At 32.4% G+C, this 24,616-nt stretch overlaps 1 protein-coding gene across 7 annotated transcripts in view; it reads right to left on the reverse strand.

Annotated features, from left to right (window-relative positions):
* Window positions 1-1,377: 1,377 nt before the first annotated feature.
* LOC129972235 (TM2 domain-containing protein DDB_G0277895-like) overlaps window positions 1,378-24,616 on the reverse strand; it is a 57,545-nt gene continuing 34,306 nt past the window's right edge. For 3 of the 7 annotated variants that reach the window (XM_056086282.1, XM_056086284.1, XM_056086283.1), the window contains exon 3: window positions 7,162-7,369. In XM_056086282.1, coding sequence (XP_055942257.1) covers window positions 7,177-7,369 — 193 coding nt within the window. In that variant the 3' untranslated portion in view covers window positions 7,162-7,176. Of the gene's footprint in view, window positions 3,051-7,161; window positions 7,370-21,298; window positions 21,562-24,616 lie in introns of those variants that run through there. The other 4 variants (XM_056086286.1, XM_056086285.1, XM_056086287.1 and 1 more) reach the window with 3 other exon arrangements.

A 24,616-nucleotide genomic window follows, 5' to 3' on the forward strand; every position in this document is an offset into this window, starting at 1 on the left:
ATTTTATTGATAAAAAATCTGGAGGCCAAAACAAAAAGTATGAGGTGCAAAAAACATCAGAAAAATGCTATAAAACCACAATTTTGAATTAAAAATTTTTTTTTCTTCTTTTTTTTAATACGTTGGTAAAATCGTTTTACAAAAACTTTTTATATTTAGTAGAATTATATTTTGCAAAGTAATAATTACTGTGTCGTAAATCAGCAACATAAATTTCTGTTATAAATACTTCTGAAAATATATTTTTATGAATTTATTTTTGCTTTCGTTATAGGTATTGTAATAACATACCCGGAGCAATTGAAATATTTATTATATTGTCAAAATATAATTACTGGAAGTAAAAAAAAAGTGCCTTTAATCTTTTTTTGTTAAGTATAAATGTACAGTATCATTGCACCAAACAGTGCTAAAAATCCTCTTGATACTGTTAATTAGGTTGCCACATTTGGTGAATTATTGCCAAAGAAAAATTCAAGTTTGACGAAAAAATTATACTATTTCGTTTAACCAATTAACAAAAATTGTGGTGAATATGATGATCAAACAAGAAGGCAATTTCACATTGTTTAGTTGATATCTAATAAAATGTTCGTAAATATCTGCAACCGCTCGCAAAAGTTATCGATCAGAAAATCGGTGGAAATCCAAATGTTTAAGGATTTTATTTAATACTTTGTAATTCAGATTTTTCTTTCTTTTTCTACTTTTTTTTTAAAGTTGCATATGCGCATTAAAAGAGCTGCATATGTTCCGGAGCTATAGATTGCCGATACTCAAACAACCTGAAGCTAAGAAACAAGCAGTCTCCTGTTCCGTTTATGATACCGCTAAACTGATCCAATTATATATAAATTTTAAAAAATGAAGTCAAAAATAGAGCTGAACGAGGTCGGTCAACTCAAAAGGCAACAAGAAATGTTACTCTATAAAAACAATTATGAGGCAGCATCCCCATTAGGAGGATAACTGATGTTCATTGAGTTTCAAAGGAATATGGACACACTGGAATGTGGAGAATTGCTGAAATGTGAATGCTGTCTTCACGCTAAACATGTATATGCATGCGAGATTCATCGTTCATATTTATGTGAGTATGCAGTGAGTAGACAGCCCTCACTCTTTTGAATCTGGCAGAAAGGCAATGTATACCAGTTCCGTTCTGCCTTCCGAGATTCTGCTCGGAGTGAAATTCCGTCGCCCTGATTCAGTTCCTAGGAATTTCTTCTTTTTCCCACAACTGATGAAGCATTTGTGAGAGGCAAGATTTCCTCCAGGTAAAAAATTTAAGGCAGCTATCAAAAAAATTGCTAAATGCACAAAGGGTGATTTCAACCAAGTCTATTTAACGGTCTGATATATGCCTGAATTGATTTGATGACTGCGTGCAGAAATCATGCATTGGCATCCTTTTTGCATTTTATGCTACCACTTTAAATTTTTAATGTAACCTTTTTTTTTTTTTTTTTCTGATCAAGTTACATAAAAAAAAAAAATTCCGAAACAAATGGCCTATTTCTAGGTATTTGAAGGCCGTGCTTAAGAATTCTAGTTGCAACATTAAATCTCACGTTGTTTACAGTTTTCTCCCAATGCTGATTTGAAAATGAATACGAATTCATTTTCTTTCATTACTGTTCCAATCACTGTTCACAACACAACGAAAATTAATTCAGAAACTAAGTACGGCAATCATAATCTCTCTTTTTAATAAACACAGGCTTCCAAAACTAACATGCAACGCATACTGCTTTGCTTCTATGAAATCTTCAATAAAATATTTAAAAGAAATTTTAAGTAAAAATACGTTTTAATCAAACTTCTAATCCCCACGATGAGGACGATTGTCAAATATATAAAAAAAATTTAAAGATTGTAGATTAAAATAAAAGCATGTGATCTACGGACGGTCGCATCTAAAAAAAAGGCTAAATGAAATGCGACAAAAATAGTTTCACAAGTGAACCGATACATCTCTGCATATGTTAATAGTTGCTGATCATAAATTAGTCTAAAATATTCATATATTTATATTCTATTTTTATTCGTAACGTAAATATATTCTGTACAGCGATTAATAATTACATGCTTAATTATTTAATCATAAAGTTGCAAAACAACGAAATAGTTCCAAGCATATGATTAGTTAATTTCTTATGATTCGCTAAGCTGAAATAATGTAATCTATAGAAATAAAAGTAGAATCTTCTATATAATTTGTATAATGTATAAAATCTAAGCTACTCATTAAATTATGTCACAATATATAAGGAAAATTTTCAGGGAACATTTTGTTCAATATCTACTTTTTCTATTAAATAAAAAGCATGTTTCCACATTAGAAAAAGACATTATTTTATCATTAGGTTGCCATTTTTATCGAATGAGGAAATTACATTCATTTCCTCTGAATTATCACATGTAATATTTTATAAAATCTGTACCATTCTTTAAAAATTATAAATAACTCTTGTAAATATGACAAATTTTATAAATTGTTGGTCATAGTATAGTTTTTAAAAAAACTACAAGATTTAAAAAAATCATTTCCTGCAACTGATATTCTCAGTTTTAATTGAAATTAATATTATAAGCAGTAAGGAAACCTTATGCATTATAATATATGAGAATTTTTTGCATTAAAATATTATAAATATATTAGAAAATAGTCCAAAGAATATTTTCGTTCCGCGTAACACCGAGCATATCGCCTAGTATACAATAACATTGATGAAAAAAGAATACACTAATTGAATGATTTTTTTCTAAATATTCCTGGGTAACAACTAAAAATCCAGTCGCATCTTAACTTCTGGAAGCCTGTATCTTATAAAATGCAAGGAAAAGAGAAAGAAAGAAAAATGCAAGTCCTTAAAGTCTCAAAAAAATGTCGGTGTTTCGAAAAGAAGATCCAGCCATTTTTGATGAGAGAGTAACAGGTAAGTGGTCCTCAGTCGCAGTCACAGCACCAGCAGCACAGCGCCGTGCACAGGCCGCAGAGCAGGCAGTTGCGGCAGCAATCGTCTGACTTCTGTTTCTCATGGACGACACTGGAACATAAACAAAAAGGAATGTAGCAAAACGATTTTTTTATTTCAATTATTTTCTTCTTTTTAATATTTATTTTATATTTCATTCTTAATAACTAGCTGCCTTTGGCGACCATCTTAGTCTTCGAAATTACTGACTTTTTAGGCTATTAAATTTTTGATATGGAATGCATTTTTTTAAAATTTTTATCTTGGTATGCGATACGACTAAAAAACATGAATTCAATTAAATCATTTTGTTGCAAATTAAAAAAGTGAATATACTATATAAAAGCGGAAGTGAAAATACCACTGTGAAGTTAAAAGCATGTGAGGGAATGTCTTTGATATCCGTCGTGATATTTAAAGAAGTTTAGATTGAGTAACAAAGTGAATTAAAAAATATTATTAAAATTAAGAGAAAAAATTATAAATGATGGATTTGATGTCATTAAAAATATAATACGTTGAATATTAAGATACTAAGAAGATATTTTTTTTAGAAATTAAGAACAACAATATCCATAGGAAAGCCATAAAGATTACCTATTTGGCGACGTATAAGCCTATTTTTGCGTTCAATTAAACTTTTTGTTTGAAGCCTATTTCTCGATTTCTTTTAATCCTTCTTCCCTCTGACTGAATAAATTTTTGGTGGCGAACACTTTCCAGAACATTTCTAAACACATTTTGAAGCTGCATTAATTAGCTAAGCGAAGCGCTCAATTCATTGCAGTTGTAAAAGTATTCAATGAAGTAGTCTGAAATTTGTATAATTGTTTGTTTTGAGTTCGACAATAAGTAATAAGCGCGATTTATGTACCATGTACATTAGCTTTATATTATATAAGTAGAAATTATAGAATCACGCAGTCATTTTTTCCCTTAAAAAATATTATCAGGTGACGCCACTCGTAAAGAATCAAAATTTTATTCAAAGAATCATTTAAAAATATTAAAATATGTATTGTCGATGATAAAATAATCAAAGAATCAAAAATTTCAATTCTCTAATACAGGGATGAGTGAACCATTTTTAAGGGCGGGACAAAACGGTGGATCAATATAATTTATATAAATAAACTGATATGCATTAATTTTTTATCCCAAAAGAAATTCAAAATATTGAAAAGATTTCTTTTAAATTTTAATTACACAAACTCTGAAGCATATGAAAAATCCACTGCAATTAGGCAAAATGAAAGGGGAAAAAATACACATTTTTTAAAACTTTGTTCAGATATTTCTTTGACCTTCATTAACAGAGAACCGAAAAGTTCCTGCCTTCTTATGGAATTTCTGAACAATGGGAAACTGCATAGTCTTAAAAATCAATCTCCCTTGTGCTTCTAGAACACGCTTATAGAAGAACTAAGAATGCGTCACAACTCTAAGGTCAGTAATAATAATAATATAGAAAATAGACATTTCAAACGCGGAGGACTATTCTCCTCTGCAGTTTTGATGTCCAATCCCCCGTTATTGATTGTATGAAAAAAAAAAAAATCGTTACACAGATAGAAAAACAACTTTACTACAAAGTATATTGAATCAACAAAGGAAAACATTTCAACTAAGGCTACAGTACCTCGAATCAGTAACCTTAGCATTACATCTTATTCAAGCAAGAGTTACAAAAGTGTTTCAAATGTTGTTTACAACAGGACATTTCCTTAACACCTTATCCATTATTCTTCTAGAATATAGGTGAATAATTAGTAAATGACGCGGAATAGTTTCTTCACTATTTGCAATTTCAACATGGACATGAGGATGCAATTTTACCTCCACATGGTGATGAAACGCTTATGAAAAGAACTTTAAAAGTGTTGGAGACGTCTTATCTATGATAATGTTTCTGTGATAGCTTTCTTGCATTTGTGTCCCAAATCCTCCATGTTTGTGTGGCAATTAAATAAAATTTTTAAAAAAAATCTGCTATATGTACTCAATAGCAGTAGTACACATGCTGAATTTGAAAAGTAAGAAAAAGGAAACAAAACCAAAACGTAATACTCTATTTATTTATGAAAAACCTTCCAATTTTGTATGATATCCGCTCCGAATTGCTCGGAAGGTGAATTTCTCCCAGTTTATAATCTAAAAATCCGCGATGTCACTGACGGAATTGTCATTCAGAAACGAGTTCTGTGGATCGAAAAGTCCATCTTGCTCTTGAAAATCTTCAAATCCTACGGGTGGCATAAAACAATGTTCAAGGGCATCACAGCACAACAGAGCAGACATCGCTCCGAGACATCCATAGAGGCAGGCCGAAAATCTTCCTCCCTTCTGCTCGGCTCTCGTGAGAGGTGGATTTCTACGACACAGAAAACGGCTCATAAGCAAAACAAATTATAGGGGATTCAAAATTCTTAAATAAACTTGAAATCGGGTATATAGAGAGAAACCGGTTTTACATCAATATGTGAGATGGCAAACGGAAGTACGATAGCTATAGAAGACCCCTTGCAAGAGAATTGAATAAATAGGAGCAACAGATAAAATGTAGAAGATGGGTTTAATGGAATACAAATTCAAAATAGCACATCCAAGACAGATATGTAAAAACAAAACTTTGAATGGTTTCAAATGAGTTTTAAGGGCGGTTCACGTGTTTTTATTCATACAACCGTAACTGTGAATTCGTATTCCATCAAAATTTTTAATGCACATCTGTGGTTTATCCTTTCCTTTTACTTAATGCACTGGTAAACGGTCACTTTGAGTTCACCACTTCACTTACTGTTGTGAAGGCGACTTGTTTTATGAATGCCAGAAGATTATTAAAAAATTTTTTGAACCGCCTTATGTAGGTTGCGTCACCAGTAATCTTCATGTGGAATATTTTTTATGAAAAAGGGAAATCTTGTTGGATGTTGATAAAGTAAGTGTTCCATAGAAGCAGCGAGACAATGAAGAGAAAATACTAGGTATTCAACGATGCAGCTGTATCAAGTGCGCACAGTAATTTTACGTGAGTAAGTTAGAGCTTTAGCGGATAAATAAAAAACAGCAGAATAATGACTTCCAACTGAAATCCCGCCATTGCAATAAGAGAGATCCCCCCTCCCCATATTCATTCTATTGTCATACTTCAGCCTTTTAAAAACTAAGCACTGTCTCCAAGTGAAGTGCATCTTCTGCAGTGCAGGAATTCCATTTCGAAACCACATAAATCGAGCTCAAAATAGAGAATAAGGAAAATCCATCACTCTGAAGATAATCAATACAATACTTGGATCAGTAGGATTTCTTGATAAGAAATGGATTGAAGAAATGATTTCGTTTGACAAAAGATTCGAAAGCTCGTTAAACTCATGCTATATTTTCGAAATAATGAAATAATTGTTAAGGAAACTGTAATACGTACATTAAATCATATTTTATGAACTCTTTGTATTTTAATAAATACAAATTGTTCGTGTTTAGTTTCTATACTCCTAAAATACACGGACACTTTCAATCTTCAAGTACCAGTCAAATGGATTTCTAATTTCCCTTACAGGATCACAGCATTGATTCTTCTGTATCTGTATTAAGATCTGTCCCAAATCATCCTGTTCTAATAAAAGAAATTGATTATTGTATCTGAAATCATAAACAATGTCGGCGGCGACGTGGCAAGCATGGAAAAGTGGAAGAGGAAAAAAGAATGCATTACTCTGACAACCAGCATCTTGAATCCAGCATTATGCAGTTCTTGCTTCCATTTCTATTGTAAATTTATTTTTAAACAAATAATCATTTCTTTGTAATTAATCAGTGGAATGCCCTGAATGAATGACGATGAAGAAAGTATGACAACAAAGATATCTAACAAAAACTATCTTGTATCTGGACATTAGATTATAAGCGGTGTAGAATAGGTCCTGGAAGTTATTTAATACCTCGCAAAGGAATAAGATTTGTTGAAAACTCATTCACAATAGAAATTCTTTTTTATTCTAAAAAAATAACTTTGAAACAGTTCAGGAAAGATTTCAATTCAAAAAGAAGAGTCAAACAAAAGAATCTAAAGTTATTTATTAAAATACTATTCACACAAATATAGACCAAAATATCAGGAAAAATTTCACATAATCACAAAATAATTCAGCGTGCTACTCAAGGGCTTGCCTTTTAATCCAGAGAGGCATTTATATTTTCATTTGACACTACTCCAGATGAAGGACATATTTTCTTTATTGATATCTTCCAGGGATAAAATCACCGGGTCGCTACTATCTTGAAATCTGGTTTGTGTCGGAGAATCTCTACGCTTGCAACAGATTATAGAGTCGCAACATGCCTGTATTTTCCCTTTTCCCCTCTTGCCATCTCTTCCTTCGTTCGAATAACTGCATGTGACAAAATATAGCATCCGTTAAAGCACACCGTTTTTTTAAAGTAAAAAGAAAAGTAATCGGTCTTTACAAATAATTAATAAAGATAACAAAAACACTTTCTAAACTCGATCACAATGTCAAAATTGTGGCTGAGTTTTATAGGCCAAAAGTTAGCGTACCATGAGACATGATTTTATCGTAGAAGATCCACAATGCATTTGTTCTCTCTTGTGAATGATCACAGGCTTTATTGCTCGATGAACATCGCGCTTGGATTCGATCAAAATTAGGGAATAACTTTCATTTTATCAAAAAAATTTTATAAGAATGCTTCAGCCGAGTGCTCTTATTATAGGTTTAACACTGCAAGACCACTTAGAAACTGAAAGTGCATGACAGACTAATCCCTGTTCTTTATCTACTAATCCATCTCTGCATTATTTTATCAAAATTGAATTTCAAATAGTTTAGAATTACATCTCTCTAAAGAAATCCACATCTCTTAACAAATCAAAATTAGATGCCTATAACTGATCTCGAACAAAGCGTTCAGTGAAAGATATCTATGTATACGAAACACTAGCGCACGAGGCACAGAAATCTCTCTTAATATTTATTGTCGAATGGCATCAATCAAATATAAACAAAGCGTCATACAAGAATTTCAGACTGCGTCACTGAACATTTTTACAGTTGCACTTAATTTAACACTTTGCATAATTAATTAATGGTGCCGCGAAAAATTATTAGAAATTCTCGATTGTGGACTAAAAAACTCCATTAAATCAGAGGAAAGAATATGTAAAAAGAAATCTAGGCAATCTTCAAACAAAGTTTAATCGACAGCGAAAATAGGTTTAACCGGCCCTAGGTGGATGATCACAATGACTTATCTATGGAAACTGACGTTCATATCTTCCAAAACTGTTGCCTCACAAAAATAATTTTTGTATTACCTTAAAAATTCAATACTTTTTTTAATGATAACAATTTCATTTCGATGCATGTGTTTTAATTATTAATATATATATTTTATATTTATTTTGGTTTCAATCCGGAACAACGATTCCTATTCCTCCATCACAAGCTATTGACAATGTTAAAATTAAGATTAAAAAAAAATAGCCTTCTTTCGATATTACTCCGAAATAGGATTTTTCCTCCCGCTTTTATTTTGTACTATATACATTTTTTAATTTGTATATAGTACAAAATGAATTTGTAATGATTCAATTAAATATATATATTTCAGCAATATCAAATAAAATGCTGAAACTAAAAAAAATGTATTTCATATAAAGCATTTTACTGTTTCAAAAGTCAATAACTTTGGTGAACAAGCTGGTCGTGATATGTGGCTAGTTACACATAAAATTGTAGAAGGTAAACGAGAACACCGAAATAATAATTTTATATTTAAGATCCTTTTTATGAGAAAGCAGTCAGGGAAGCTTATGTAGAATATGACACAACTGAGCGGCCAACGTGCAAGAAATACCTGGAGTGTATTCTTCAATCCTTCCAATCAGCACTACGATTTCACGCGTTCGGGTTAGTGATAGCGCCATAGAACACTTCTTCTATAATTATGCCTAATAGATGCGAATTATGTTCACTGGGATACGGTCTCCGGCAAGTGACTGCGAAACTTGGTTGGCTTGAACATTTTATATATTATATATATATATAGAATTGCGAGATCTTATAATTGAAATGTGAATATGTGGAGATAAAATGAATAACTGAAACGAGAAACAATAGTTTATTCAGCGGTGATTTTCGAAAGAAATATACATGACATAAGAAACGCAGCAGCGGAAATCAATAGTGCAGGAAAGGACAGCATGGAAGGAGAGGGAGCCAGCAACAGCAAGTCAGCAGGGCGCACCACAGCAGACAGAACTGTAAAGCTTCATCCTCGGGGCTTCGCTCATATATTCTGTGCCGGAAATGAAGGAGATGAGAATCCATCACAGTGTTCGGTCAAAAAAAGAAATTCATTAAAATGTTCACTTTTTTTCCTGCCTTATTCACTTTCAAGGTCAGTAGGCCCAAATAACATATGACGCTCCGCTGTACTGCAACGATATTTTCACTTTACTGAGCAGCATTTGAAACACAGTGGAAACACCGCTTCGTTTATAAGATATACTATTTTTATAATAGTGGAAGGTACCTCCCAAGTAACCGAGCTCCTCCAAGATTTAGCTCCGAGGAAAACTCTCGTGAGACCGTACATTGTAGAATACGGTGTAGCTGTCACCAATCGATAACTTACGTTTTTAATGTTTAATACCATATAATCCCATTAACTGTCACATTATTGACAACGTTTTTACATCATTACCTTTTACAATTGTGTCTTAAATCATATCATGACATCACTTGTCAACGCGCTCTCAGCTCCACGGTGTCATGTTCCAAGATCTAGTGGAATGGCGTAACAACAGTTAAGAATAATGAGCATCGCAACTAGAGGGAGTGATCTATCCAACATTTTCTACCATATTCTTCAATAAAGATGTAATCCCAAAAAACGCTTTCCACGTCATTGGTACCACTATTACGATATATTAATCTTTGGCGTGAGTTTAGCATTTTTACTGAATCTATTTTATGATCCTGGACGAGTTTTTTGACTATTTATTCCTGCCATGCGGTTAATAGTGCAGAAAATAACATTTGTGTATTAGATGCGTTTTTCCCAAGCGAATAAAACAAAAGTTTGGCAAAGAAACAACACTTATAATCGCAAAATCACTTAACAAATTTGATATATTTAAGACATTGTGTTTTTGAGTTATCGCTTCTGAAAGTACAGATCGGCAGACGGTCAACCTCTATTTAGATTTGGTTCAAACTTGGATAGGTCTACACTGTGTACATGTTAAATCCATGTATCGAATTTTATCCATCTAACATGTTGGCTTATATTCGAACACCCAGACAAATAGACTTCATTTGAATTCATTTTACAGAAAATTCAACAAAAATGTACGAATTGGATGTTAAAGATCACATTCCAAAATTCGTCTTTCTAGATGAAAGCTTTTTTAAATGAACTTATTCATAAACTGATAGATAGACATAATGCCAAAAGCTGTTTTTTGAACCAGAGACGTCTAAAATGTGAAGATTTGTCAAAATCGCGAGTACGAATTATTTTGATGATTATAATACTTCGTATAAGAGAAAGTAATAAAATATTTTTAGGTGCAAAATACACTTTCTTTCGAAAACCACGAATAACATCTTTCAAATGAATGGTAAGATTTTTCTTTCCTGAAAGCACTCGATAAAGACAAGGATGATGCTAATGGAAATGCAGAAGATATCTTATCGAAAAGGGATGATCTCCATGAATAATGCTTAGTACCGATGATGTAGAAACATTATATGCGAAAAATATTGACAAAAATTGCTTTCATGGGGAAATTTATCCACATTATAAAAACATACTTGTGATTTAATTATTTTTCAAATATTTTCATTTTCCTGTTGTTCCTCTATTTCTATAGCACAGATTTTTGGCATACTAGGCACTTTTTAAAAACTTAGCAACCATTCCTATTAGCAGAAAATGCTCTTATAATATCTTCAAGATAGCATTCAGAATATCAAACAGCGTCATAAAGATATCATACAATATATTGTTCGAATAGAAACAACCTATGAAGGTTATCTATAACTTGCAAAATGACGCGTCATTTAGAAATAATTGTGAAATATTTTTAATTTAACCAGTAGCAAATAATTGTAAATTTCAAAAATCATTAGGAAGCTAACATAAAACATTATTCGCAAAATCCAGGCATTAAACTCTTGCTAATAATCAACGCGTCGAGACATGTCGATGACATGTATGAAAATTTTGCAAGCGCAACGTACGTGCTCCCCATTTGCAATGGTCAGCAAGATATAATAAAAATGATATGAAATCCAAATTCTTATATGATATGCCATCTACCTACTCATTAAAATGCAAATGTCTCTTTATATAATAATGCTATTTTTAGATTTAAGAAAAAAATATTTATGCGAATGTAATTGTATAAAAGAAAATGATAAATAATTGATAAAAATTAAATAATAATTTTTTGCTTTTCCTTCCAACATAAAAACTGAGAACTTTCTGGCAGTAAATGGTCAGATCCCCCCCCCTCCCCCTCATATGATTATTTTCCCTGCAGTGCGAAGCAGAAGAGAACCGAATACGTATTTCGGGCGCCTCTTTTTCGAACGACTGAAACAACATTTGACACAGTTTTAGTAACACGATCATACAGGAAATTTCATTTTATCTAAGTTGTAAGATTTTTAAATTATGACATTTACATGCAATCGAATGTACAAGGTGACAGACAGTCAATCCTTTGAAAGATTTGGTTTAAATTTTGATACATATCCATACTTTAGAGGTTAAAGCAGGATAACAAAGGCCTTTTTTTTAATTGTATTTACTTGCACTCGCATAGACAAACTTTTTCAGAAGAAATTTGACAGAAATTTACAAATTTGAAAGTCAAGACCAGCTGCTCCAGCTCAAAGACATTTTTAAATTATCGCCTTCACATTTACATTATTTCAAAAATATTTTTTTAAAGGAAAATTCGTCAAAATCTTGAATTCTTCGATTTTTTTTTTTTTTTTTTTTTTTTTTTGCGATTACGATATTTTCTTTTTGTAGACGAGAATGCAATAAAAAGACACGATGTTTATCATTTTCGAATAAGAATAATTTTATGCGCAGAGTTAGAAACATTGCTGACATTCATTTCTCGCCGAAATTCTTTATAGCTGAAAGTACGCTCCTAAATTCAGCTGAAATTCGTGGTACTTTGAATAAAATCAAAATTCTTTTTTTTTTTTTTTTTTTTTTTTGTGAGCGTTTTTTATTTTGTGATCAGTAGAAAAGAAGTTGAATCACCGAATAATGATATCTTCGCACCGAAAAAGAAATGAAAAGCAGTTCTACATAAACATGAACAAATAACTGTTTACGGTCTGCAACATTGTTCATTTCAAAATTCACAAGGCAATTAAATGAGAAATGCATAACACTGCTGAATTTCATTCATTTCTCGAAAAACTTATTTATTGAGAGTCCTTTTCCTGCAAATGCTCAAAGCAATGTACCTTTCTATAAGTCAGGAGCTATGGGACGAAAATGAACAAAGCATTTTTACATAAACATGAAAAATGCGTAGTATAATGAATGTTTTTTTTTTCATAATTGAATCTAAAATGATTTATTTATTATTTTTGAATATTATAATTACGTAACTAATTATAATTAACTAATAATTATATAATGAAGAGTTTTATGTTAGTGCAATGGTTATTTGCATGAAATAACTAATAATAATAATTATTATGACGTGTTTGGTACAAATTGTGGGAATGGAGTACAATTCTGATTTGAATGTAAAATACAGTGATGGAAAATACAGCTATCACATTCAATGAAGGAAAATAATAACTATTTAAAAATTATGATAACTTTTTATAAATCTTTTGTAAGCATCTAAAAGTTTATATTAGTTGCTTAGAATATTTGATGAATTTCATATTGTTACTTCCTTTTCTCGAATTTTGTTTTCATAATGATTCGTTTTCTTTTCTCTCTTTAAATCTTCATAAATAAATGGCTTATAACACCGGCTCTAAACCAAAGCAGACTAGATTTCATATTCCCGTACCGAAAAGAATACATTCAAGATGGTCAAAAATAAACCAGCTGGAGTGGTTTCCCCAAAACTTTCTCGCATACTTTAATAATCGTATTATCTCCCATATCCCGCGAAAAATTGTGGTCCTTGGGTAAGACAGAGAACGCCTTGAATGGCACTGGCGTACAATAATGATGAAATAATAAACTTTGGTGTGAAAGCATTTATAATGAATCTATCTTTTGATCCTTGGTGAGTTTTTCGGCTTTTATCTCTGTCTTGCGGTTAAAAGTATCCAAAAATCGGATTTCCGTTTTATATGCGTTTTTCCAAATCGAATGGAAATACGCTTGTAATTACAAAATCACATGACAAATTCGATACATTTAAGTCATTCCGCCTTTGGATATTACGTTCGCATGTTTCTAAAAGTATAGAAGGACAGATGTTCTTGTTGGATTTAGTCCAAAATTTGATAAGATGTTAAATTTGCGTACCTACTCCTATCCATCTGGCTCTCTTCGTTTTGTAGTTACCGTGTTAACTTATATTCGAGCAGCCAGATTACCTCTGAAAGATTTCATTCGAAATTTACTACGATTCTACAAATTCTGTATAAACGACACACGTCAGATTCCAACCGTCCGACTCTTTCAGTTATCTTTGTCACAGGCAGTCATAATGCCAAAAATGTGTTTTCAAAACTCGGACTTGAAAAACGCGGAGATTCGACAAAAAATCGAATTCGAATTATTTTAATGATTGCAATACTTTCTCTCTACTTCGCATACGGGAAAGCAAAAAGCATCGAAGAGTGTAAAAACCCAAAAATGAAAAACTCTACTACTGTTACTAACAGTTTATTGAAAGCATTATGTACAAAGAGTTCTACTTGGGAAGGAGCTTGAGGTCCAGCAGGTAGAGACAGGGGTCGAGCACTGCAAGGCAGGGAGAAAAACAGCGGCAGCAGCAGGGACACCAACAACAGCAGGCATACACCAGAAAGAAGATGACGCACACCTTGCAACAGATCTCGAACTCGTCGCGAATAGCCTCCGTGTTCACGTTGTCGCAACAAAGGCAAAAGCGCCACTTAACGCTGCGAGTGAGAAAGTGGAAAAGTGAGAGGAAGCAGAAAAAGAAACAGTTAATGAAGAGAAGAAAGCTAAGAAAGCAGTACAAAGAGTGACTAAAATATATTTTTTATACATTACTGGATTGTTATAAATTGTTACAGCCAAGCGAAATGCCAACGGAAGTCAAAGACAGACAAACGCATGATTGTGTCACGTGTCCGGCTGTAATCTTAAATAGTGATTCATTCATGAATGCCGAGTAGGTGAAAAATACTTAATGTCCAGGAGGAGTAGCGTCATCATGTGAAATTCTTCTTTAAACAATCAGTGACAAAACTTATCCCTTGATCCAATAAATTTAAGCAGTTGAGTGTTTGTTGCATGCACAAGTTTTTTTAATTGGTTTTTAAAGATTCGGGGAGAGACTGACAACGGATCCATATCCTGGATGAGAAAATTAGACAAGCTTTTTGGACATCAGAGAAACTGTGCACATTGAATAGATTTTTTTTTCAGACAATCAACCAATCAACACTATTATAACTCTACATGGCTGATTGCAGAGAATAACAATAAACAAGTAATATCTTCAAAATATTAATCTTTCCTGCATAAAACGCAATATTTCTCAAATCCAACTGTAGAGAATTGTAATCTTACTGGCCGTATATTGGCGCACTGTCATGCTTTTGAAAGTCATGAAATCTTTTGTGTTTCAGCATTTATCTATCTCGTTCTCTCTGTTTATTAAGGTTCGAGTCAGTATGTCACCCAACCCGATCAGAGTGAACTAGAATCAGGAGAATGAAAAACGCTGTTAAATCAAAGGGAGAGATCCCTCCAAACTTTTCTCGCATACCTTCTAATAAAAGTAAATTTGCGTTTCAGATGAGTTTTTCCAGAACTATTGAAACCAAAATTCGACACAGAAACTATAAATGAAGTCGCAAAATCCCATACCAAATTTGATCTATTTAAGTCATTGCTTTTTTGAGTCATCGGATGTACATGTGAAACTCAGTAAATGAAATGTCGTTTGAAAATGCAGACAGACAGACAATCAACCACTTGTTGGATTTAACTCAAAATTTGATAGGTGTCTTCATTTTGTAGTTATCGTGTTCACTTGTATTCTAAAGTCAGACAGACAGACTTCCTCTGAATAGATTTTGCTCAAAAATTGAAAGAGATTTACAAATTGGTGTGAAGACCGTATATCAAATTTCATCCGTCCAGCTCAAAGAGTGAGTTTTCTGTGTCACAGACAGGCGGACATACAGAGAAACGCATTGCCAGAAATGTGTTTCTCGAACTGAAACGTGCAGATTCATCAAAATCTTGAACTCAAATTTTTGACGATTATAATCCTTTTTCTATACTGCATGTACGAGAAAGTAAAAATGCAAGACTTAACTTTGGCTTCCGGCCAAAAATATGACATCTCAAGGCTTAACCAATGAAAACAGAAATTAGAAAAGACATGAATCTTAAATCCGCTATAAAAATCTGACGCCGGACATCAAGTGATATGAACTACGATCCAGGCGAACATTTTTAGATATTTTTAAGCGAATAACATCAAAGCAATCTTCATCAAAATTACCCCTGGAAGATATTAATTGCAACAATTCTTGACTCGACACTCAGACTGAAAGTGAAAAAGGTCATTCTGGTTAATATATAAAGCTATTTTGAGCTGTTATTTTATAAAATGGAAACAGAAACTCTGAACTTAAAAGAATATGACTAATAACCACTAGCTTTTCGTTTTCTCAGCGTTACCCCAACAATAACAATTTGAATTTGAAATAAGAATGGCTGTATTATCCACATTCAGTTGTTCGTATCAAATCTAATGCACACGATTTTCTCAGATTGCTCAATGGCAATTGTCGATGCATGCCATCAGTTCAGTCCGCACCAGCAGAGAGGGAAGAGGGGAAGAAATAATGTAACACAACTAATGTGCCATGTGAAAGCTTTCTTAAATTGACAGTAATTATTTCTACTAACAATAGAGACGCGCGAGTGTGTGTATGTGTGCGCGTGTGGTTGCGTGGGTCTGCTCTGTAGATCAGATCATTTCACCTACAGCTTCCAAACCCGGCATATATATAGCTTAAAGAGTGAGAGGGCACTTTTTGGGGAAATTTTAATCAGGATTCTAATAAAAAACAAGCTAGATTTTTAATGTTTTTTCGCTATAGCTTCCAAAAAAAAAATTCCGCACAAAAAATTTGAAGGATGGGACTTCTAAACGGTGTAAAAATTAATCTTTTCAATTAAAAAAATTTAACTACTGTAAAAATCTTTACTTTAGATTTTTAAACATATTTCGCAACACTATTTCCGTTGTTGTGAATGAGACCGAAATCGTTTTTAGTGTTTCATCAAATAGCTGGCCACCCGATTTTCTTCCATATCTGTAAGCTGAAGAAGAATCCTGTTTAATAGGCGTAAAGTTTAAAGGACGAATAAAAACACGAAAGTTACGATACTCGCAAATAAATTTAAAGACAAAATAACGCCATGAACGGGTCTCTATTAGAAAAGTTCAATGAACAGAACAAATGCGAGTGTTAGAATCAGACAGATTTAATGTCTGATAATTTGATGAAATCATGGACATGAAGTTTTATTTAAATAATTTAATTAAAATTAAATAGAACGAATATCTCTGATAATACTGGTTGCCAAAGGCGGCTAGTATTACTTAATTTAAATTTAATTTAATTTAAGTATTACTTAAGATCTAATAGAACTTCATTTGTAGAGGAATTTGGAGCGCAAACATACAATAGCCGGAACTCGAAACTTGAGAGCTGAGGAATAAACCCCTTTCCATTGACCGCTCTCTGCGCATGGGTAATGGAGTTAACAATTTCCGTTACAGAAATCAGAATGATCGCCTAACGGAGCATTAAAACGCGACTTTTCCCGACATAGATTACAAGAAAGATTAAGCCTCTCTAATTCGGGTATTTTCGAATACAGAGTCGAGAGTATAATTCATGTCAGGTCTATATTACACGCACACACAAAAGTGAAATTGAACCATTATGGCCCACAAAACGAAAAGCGTAAACAACAACAAATTAAGTTTATCAATTCGTTGAATAAAAGAAAACTTATTTTAGGCATGTTTCCATAAAAATGAGATACTAACAATATAACTATAGTATAGAATGTGTCGCTAAAGGCGGGTAGAAATCGAACATTATCAACATTCATTCATAGTTTTCTATTTCCCAAATTCGTAATAACTCCAATTTTCAAGAATATTACCAATTCTTAAGATTCTTAATTCATTCAATAAGGCGGATTTTTAAATACATTTAGGAAAATCAGATTTTAAAAAGACATTTATGAGCGTAATAAAAAGTGGAATTTTAATAATTTTTCCCCTTTTAGTTTAAAATTTATTTTCATATTATGAAATCTACAAACTGATTTTTTTTCGAATTCTTTACTAGAGGGTACATGCAAATGGAATAAAAAAGGAATTAGATTGCTTAAGTAGATAATAGTTTAATCTTAAAAATGTAAAAACAGCGTAGTGAAATCGAGTAAGATAAAAAATTTGAAAAGGCAAGCCCCTCTGGAATGGAATGAAAAATCTTTTACAAAATTCCTTCCTTATAAACATGAAACTAGTAAAATAAAAATGTGTAAAAATTACATCAAGTTCGCATCATTTGGATGCAGTCAAAGATTCAACAACAGCTCTAGCTGTTTGCAGCAAACGCCGCAGGCGACAAGGCAAGGGGCGAAGCACAGCCAGAAGGGGCAGCAGGAGGTGACGGCGTAGATGAAACAAATCGCGCAGCAGGTTTTGCAATCCTGGTAAGCACGTATGCAATCCACGTGATCACAACACAGACAGTCCTTCCATTTTGAGCTATGTGTGGAAGAGAAAAGTGTATTGAAGACACGGGCCTTTGCGAATTCAAGAATCAACTACAAAAACTCACTGTACGTTTAGCTTTACTAGAATGACCCAATTGTTTTCGGTTTCAACAGTGGGCGCTGGCTGTACATTTAAAAAAAGGGGGGGGGTGAGAAATAAAAAATCAAAATAACCAGGAGTTGTCTTCTCAAAACTTTTTCATGTATTCTCTAATGAAGGTGAATTTTCGCTTTTGAGTGAATTCGTCTCCCCCCCCCCCGCCAAAAAAAAGTTGGAAATAAAATTTGACATAGAATGAATCACAAAAACATGCACCCTTTTTGAAATATGTAAATCATTATGTTCTCGAGTTCCCACATTTACATGTGTCTGAAATGACGGATCGAAAGACGTCAAATCCCTTGCTGGATTTGGCTCACTATTTAATAGATGTACCAAATTTTATCCATCATCGTATTTTTAGTCATAGTGTTAAATTATAATCGAACAAACCTGATAGATATGCTCTGAATGAATTTTGCTCAACATTTTATAAATTTGGTGTAGAGACCATATATCAAAGATCATCTATCTAACTTAAAGCGTTTTCGTTCTTAGTTATATTTGACAGAAATGGACAATGTCATAAATGCGTTTTTCGAACATGGGGAGTTCCAAGACTCGTCAAAATCTTGAGTTCGAATTTTTTGACAATTGCAATACTTACGAGAAAGTAGAGGTGAATGGGAAAACCACTGATTAAGGATCTGAATAATTTGAAACAATAAGGGAGAATATAGAAAAATTATCCAGAATGTCTACTTTCCAATTTCTACTTTCGAATACTGAAAAAATTATTTAAATGGCGCAAAGGATTTTTACACTTTTTAAGTCCTTATATACGCCACTGAAAATTATCCATAATTTAAATTTTTATGTAGGCCGTACTAAATTTTTATATTTTACTTCAATTAACCGTTTAGTAGAATATTTTTGAAAATAACTGTTTAACATTTCTGCCATAACTGATGAAATTCAAAGCTTCATCATTTTAGATCAATCGGGGGTTGTTTCGAGAGAGTCGTTGATAATCAGATCTTCCAATAGAAAATCGTCCAAAATAGGGTTCGATGAGTTTTGACAACAATTTTTCTTCTATTGAGAATATTTTACTAGCTATAATGGACAGGACCGAGGGTCTGTATAAAAGAATCTAGGCACTATATATATATATATATATATATATATATATATATATATATATATATATATATATATATATATATATATATATATATATATATATATATATATATATATTTACTTTTAGCACTGCACTGGCAATCAGAAAAACTATCTCAGTCAGTCAGATTTATTGACTGACACTTTAGAGATTAGCTACTGAGCAACGATTAGAGTGGGCCAATGAATATTTGGTATTTTATTTTCTGCTTTTCAATCACCTTCATTCATCCCCATTGTTCATATTAGTATAATCCAAATCGAGGCCCATAACTATATAAAAAATGTATATATTACGAAATAAAAGCGGAAGTGAAAATCCTGTCACAGAGTAAATGACTGGCAAAAACTCGCAATCGAATATTTTGATGGATGACTTTGAATTCCATTGTAGTATTCAAAGATATTGATACGTGTAATGCATCAAAACCAAATTTAAATATATATAAAATGAAGGGGGAAATTCTACGGAACTAAAATTAAGATTATTAAAAAGATTTTTTTTTTTTAAGTCTTAAGTATTTTTAGAATTAAATACTTTTTAAGACCATTTTTCTAAGAAAATTGTTTTGGAAGATATAGATATCAGTTTCCGTAGTCAAATTATAACTACTATTATCCATATGGCAATGGTTAAGTCTATTTTTGAGCTAGATTTGAAGGCTATTTCTTGATTTTTTTTAATACCTCCTTTCCTTTGACTGAATGTACTTTTTTGTGATGCGGCGAACCATCTACAGAGCATTTCTAATAATATTTTATAGCGCCATTCATTAGTTAATCGAAACTTCGAATTCAGTGCAGCTTCAAAAACGAAAGCTGAAGCAGTCTGAAATTCATGCAATGGTTTGTTTACATTCGACTACAGGCAACAAGAGCGATTTCTGTGCCAAATACAGCGTTATATATATAAACACAGACATCTAAACATTTCCTCTTATATATATGAGAGAGAGAGATAAAGCGATTAATATATTATATACAATTAAATATCAACCAACAAAAGCCTCTCGTTGGTTTTCGTTTCAAATTAGTGATAAAAATTCGAATAATGACCTCAAAAATTTGAAAAAGATAACTAAAAGAGAATGCCGGATGCAGAAAATTTTGTTTCAGTTTCAAGATTTTTCGTTTGTTTTTTTTTACATTACATTTTTCTTTAAAAAAATTCTACATTACATTTTAAAATTTAAGCTTCGAGATGCATTTAGTTACTCCTTATGAAACACGAGCTAGACTTCTTGGTTGTGAGTGTGACGGATTCTTCTGGACGCTGTAAACACAGACACCTAAACATTTCCTTTTTATTTACAAGATTTTGCATTATTTGGTATAACCTTTTGCACGAACTTGCCTGAAGCACTGTTCGGACAAATATAAAAAATAAACAGATTCTCAATCGGATGAAAAAGCAATGTTCTGAATTAAAGTTTTAGACTGTTTCATGTAACTGATTGATTTTGGGAAATTTCTTAAAAACAGTTTTCTGATAAAACTCAAAAATTAATATTTTTAAATTAAACATTCTATTTTTATTTATTTAGTTATTTATTTATTTTTTTTTCTTACAATATCAGTAGAACATTTTTTTTCTTCTGAATTTATAGTTAGAACAGTCGGAATAATTCTTTCTACTAAGTTTTAATTAATTATTTCCCTCATGAATTTTCTTCTCAAATCTCAGATACAAAATGAGATGAAATATTTATTTTCCTTCCAGTATAACTGTTCAACGCGCCGCATGCGCTTCCGAAGGCGCAACACAAGAATGAGTGGTCCTATTATTACGTCAAGGGCGGACACCACCAGTGTGAAAATAAAACAATTTAAAACTGATCCATTAATTTTTTTACAAGTACATGCCATTTGAGCAGCTGTTACATTACTCTTCACAAAAAAAAGAAAAAAAAAATTATTTCATCTATTTCCCCGATAGCCATCTTGGGAAGGATCTAGTAATGACTTCCCCAAAAGGAGTTTTTCCATCCTGCCAAAGCTCAACTCTTCAATACACATTTATTCACAAGGAGGTGTTTAAAAACTCAAATTTTATTCAAAATCCGATACAAAGTCACAAGAACCTTTAACAATGCATGCATGCCTGCAGATAATCGTCGCACGCATCGCATGCAACGATGCAGGGCGACAGGCACAGGCAGCAGCAAGGACTGCAACAACAGATATAGGACAGAAAGTAGAGGAGGCACAGCTTGCAGCAGAGTTTGAAGTCCTCGTATGCATGGACGCATTTCACGTGGTCGCAACACAGACAAGTCTTGCTGCTAGAGCTGCACATGGAAAAAGGAACTGTGGTTGGTCCTTCTGTCGAGTCTGAGAACGCAAATAAATGATTCGCTCAAAATAACTAACGGTTAAAGGAAATTATTAAAAGTAGGTTCAGTTCATTCTCCCCAAAGTTTTAACGGAAAAACAATCTGTAAAGTGACCCATTTACTTTTAAAAAATAAAAAAAATAAGGAAATTTTAAATAAATCAATATGCCCGGCGTTGCTTGGAAGAAGAAAAAAAAAAAAAAAAAAAAAAAAACTCGCATCTTAAACTTAAAAAAAAAGAAGAAAAAAAAGGAAATAATAAATTAGCATTTAAAATTCTCTTATAGTCTACAATTTTTTTTTTTTTTTTTTTGTTAGAATGAGAATATGAGTCGCACCCAATAATCATTTACTTTCTCATCTTACATTCATCTCGTGAATAATCAAAAATTATAGTTTAAAAAAGATTCCCCCGAGATTTTGATGAATCTCAACTTTTCAGATCTCCCCGAGCCCATCGGAAAATACAATTTCAGAAATATTTTTTTTATTTATTTATCTATAAATGTGAAATTGTATGCACGATGAAATTTCGTATTATTCATCAAAATCTGGTCACAATCTGTCAGCGGGCTGCGTGTGTCTACGCATATGAATACTATAGCTCAAAAATGTAAAGAGCTGTACGTGTAAAAATGAGCATATATATGTATTATATATACAATATCGGAATTGTAAAAATGTATTAAATGTTGACCTTCATTTGTTGAAAAGGGGATCTGTATATTTGTATGCGTGTAAATGCAGTAACCCCAAAACGCAATGACTTAGATAAATAAAATTTGGAAAGTGATCTTGTAACCAAAAGATTTTTGATTCAATCAGAGGAAAAAAAATGGCCAATCATAATCAGTTTTCCTCGTATATGAAAAAAGCACAAACGCGCCTATATGTGGAAGTCTGACGGGTTGACGTAACCCAATAGATGCTTAGGGGACGCAGATGAGGACAGAAGTGGTACATAAAAGAAGGTCTAGATTGGCTAAGTATGCACGACCGCCACGCTCGTTAAATCTCATCGTTTCTCGAAAAATGAGACTGTGCCAAATGATATTCAAGAACCAAGGGAATTTTTGTCCGAAAGTTTAATAATTTTTTCCAAGTAATGATAGAAAATCAATTTAAACATTTCAAATGGCAGAGAAATAAAGTGATAAAAAATATTGTCATTCAATACTCCAGCTAGACGCGGATTTCTGTTAAGAGTGCCAACACACATCTAGTCCGCACGCGAGAGTAAAACCTCGGCTGAAGACCATTTAAAACCTGACTGCAAAAGTGTCTTAGGATAAAGTTCTGGGGATAAACTTCTTGGTTTATCTCCAGATTTGTCCGCTCTTGAGTTTGCAGTTCAAACACATGAATTCAGCTGGCATTCAATAGAGATGATGACAAAATAATCCAATCAGAACAGATCCAAAGCAATAAAAATGAACTGATGTGAATTCTTTTCTTATGAGTAAATCTCGAAGAAAATTTATTGAGTTGGTTGGAATTCAACATTGATGAATTTTACTTTAATTTATACGAACTGATTTTTTTTTTTAAAAAAACCCGCTATTTTATTAAAATGATGAGGATAACTTCTGATTGATAAAAATGGCCGACATAGATTACTGAAAAAGAAACATTATGTCTTAAACATTTGCTTTTCCTTTCCCACTACAAATATAAAAAATGCACTAAGGATACTGATAAAATAACATTAATGCATGTTTGTAAAAAAACTCTGTTTTTTTCCGTTATAATTATTTTCATTTTTAATATTATGATGAAAAGGGAAAAAATAATACACGGTTTTTCCTAAGGAATCTGAACTGTATTCGGAAGAGGAAAAAATGTGCATGCATGAAACTTTTATTTTACTATTTAGCCAAGATAAAAGGGGGGGGGGTCGCTATATAGGGAGCTATTTTATGCAATTCACGCGCAAAATTACTTTACAAAATAGTTATAGCTTTTAAAATGAATTCAATAGTCCTTAAAAAACGGCTTTTATTTATTTTATAAAAAATATGTTCTCCTGAAAACCTCGAAAAACTGCCAGCGCAGAACAAGAGAATTTTGATTAGACATGAAGATGTGTCAATAACCTCACTGAACTCCATCATTAAAGAGTTCTTCAAAATGCTTTCTAAAAAGTTCTGTAGGAAACATTATTTAAAGCTTTATGCAATGCTCCAAAATTCATAAATTCCGAGAATTTTCAACAAAATTTGCATTTATTTTCACATTCTACATGGCTTGAGACAAATGGAGGACTCAATAAGAAATGAGAAAATGCGTATTACAACAGTAAGTTTTGGTATAAAAACTTTGCCCTCTGGTATTAGTGGGCAACGAAATAAATTCCTAGAACTTCGGGCTATCCGGCCTGGCCTTCCGCCACATTAGGCCGGATACTCGGGAGTGTACTGTAATTGTATCTGTGCTCAATATGCAGCCCGAAGCGCTGCTAAACGAGGTAAAAACTACAGGGAAATGTTCTTCGAAGGACTGTTCTAGGAACACCCCATCTGTAGCCATAATGAAAATCGCATGCTTTTTCTCTTTTCCCTTTACAAATCTTGTTAATCTGAATCCCCCTCCCCCTTTTCACCTTAATATTCCAGCGAAGGAAATGTGCGTAACATAGCAAGAAAAAAAAAATCGGTTTATGAAGGAGACACTTTGTTTAGTTGACTGAAAAAGCGGGAATAAATATTTGCATGCGTTTGTGAAATTGTCTTTGTTTATGCACTCGTTTGCATACCATTTTCTAATTTTAGTAACTTGAAAATTTTTATTCAAATTGTTGGTTTAAATCTATTAAATATCCAATTTTTTGCACTGAATTTAAGAATTTATTTTTAGAATCTTAACAGCAGATTGCATTTTCTCGTTACTAAGTACATTTTGTCATCTAAAAGTTCGTCCTGGTGATTTTAATCGAATCTGTACATTTCATTGATTTTCTTAAAAGAAGAAAGAAAAAGAAGTCTGTAAATACGATAACTCAGAAAAATGAAATTTAGAATACGATCTTTACACTAGAATTATGAATTTCCAGTAAA

The sequence above is a fragment of the Argiope bruennichi genome, chromosome 6 (assembly GCF_947563725.1).
Source record: "Argiope bruennichi chromosome 6, qqArgBrue1.1, whole genome shotgun sequence".
NCBI lineage: Eukaryota > Metazoa > Arthropoda > Arachnida > Araneae > Araneidae > Argiope > Argiope bruennichi.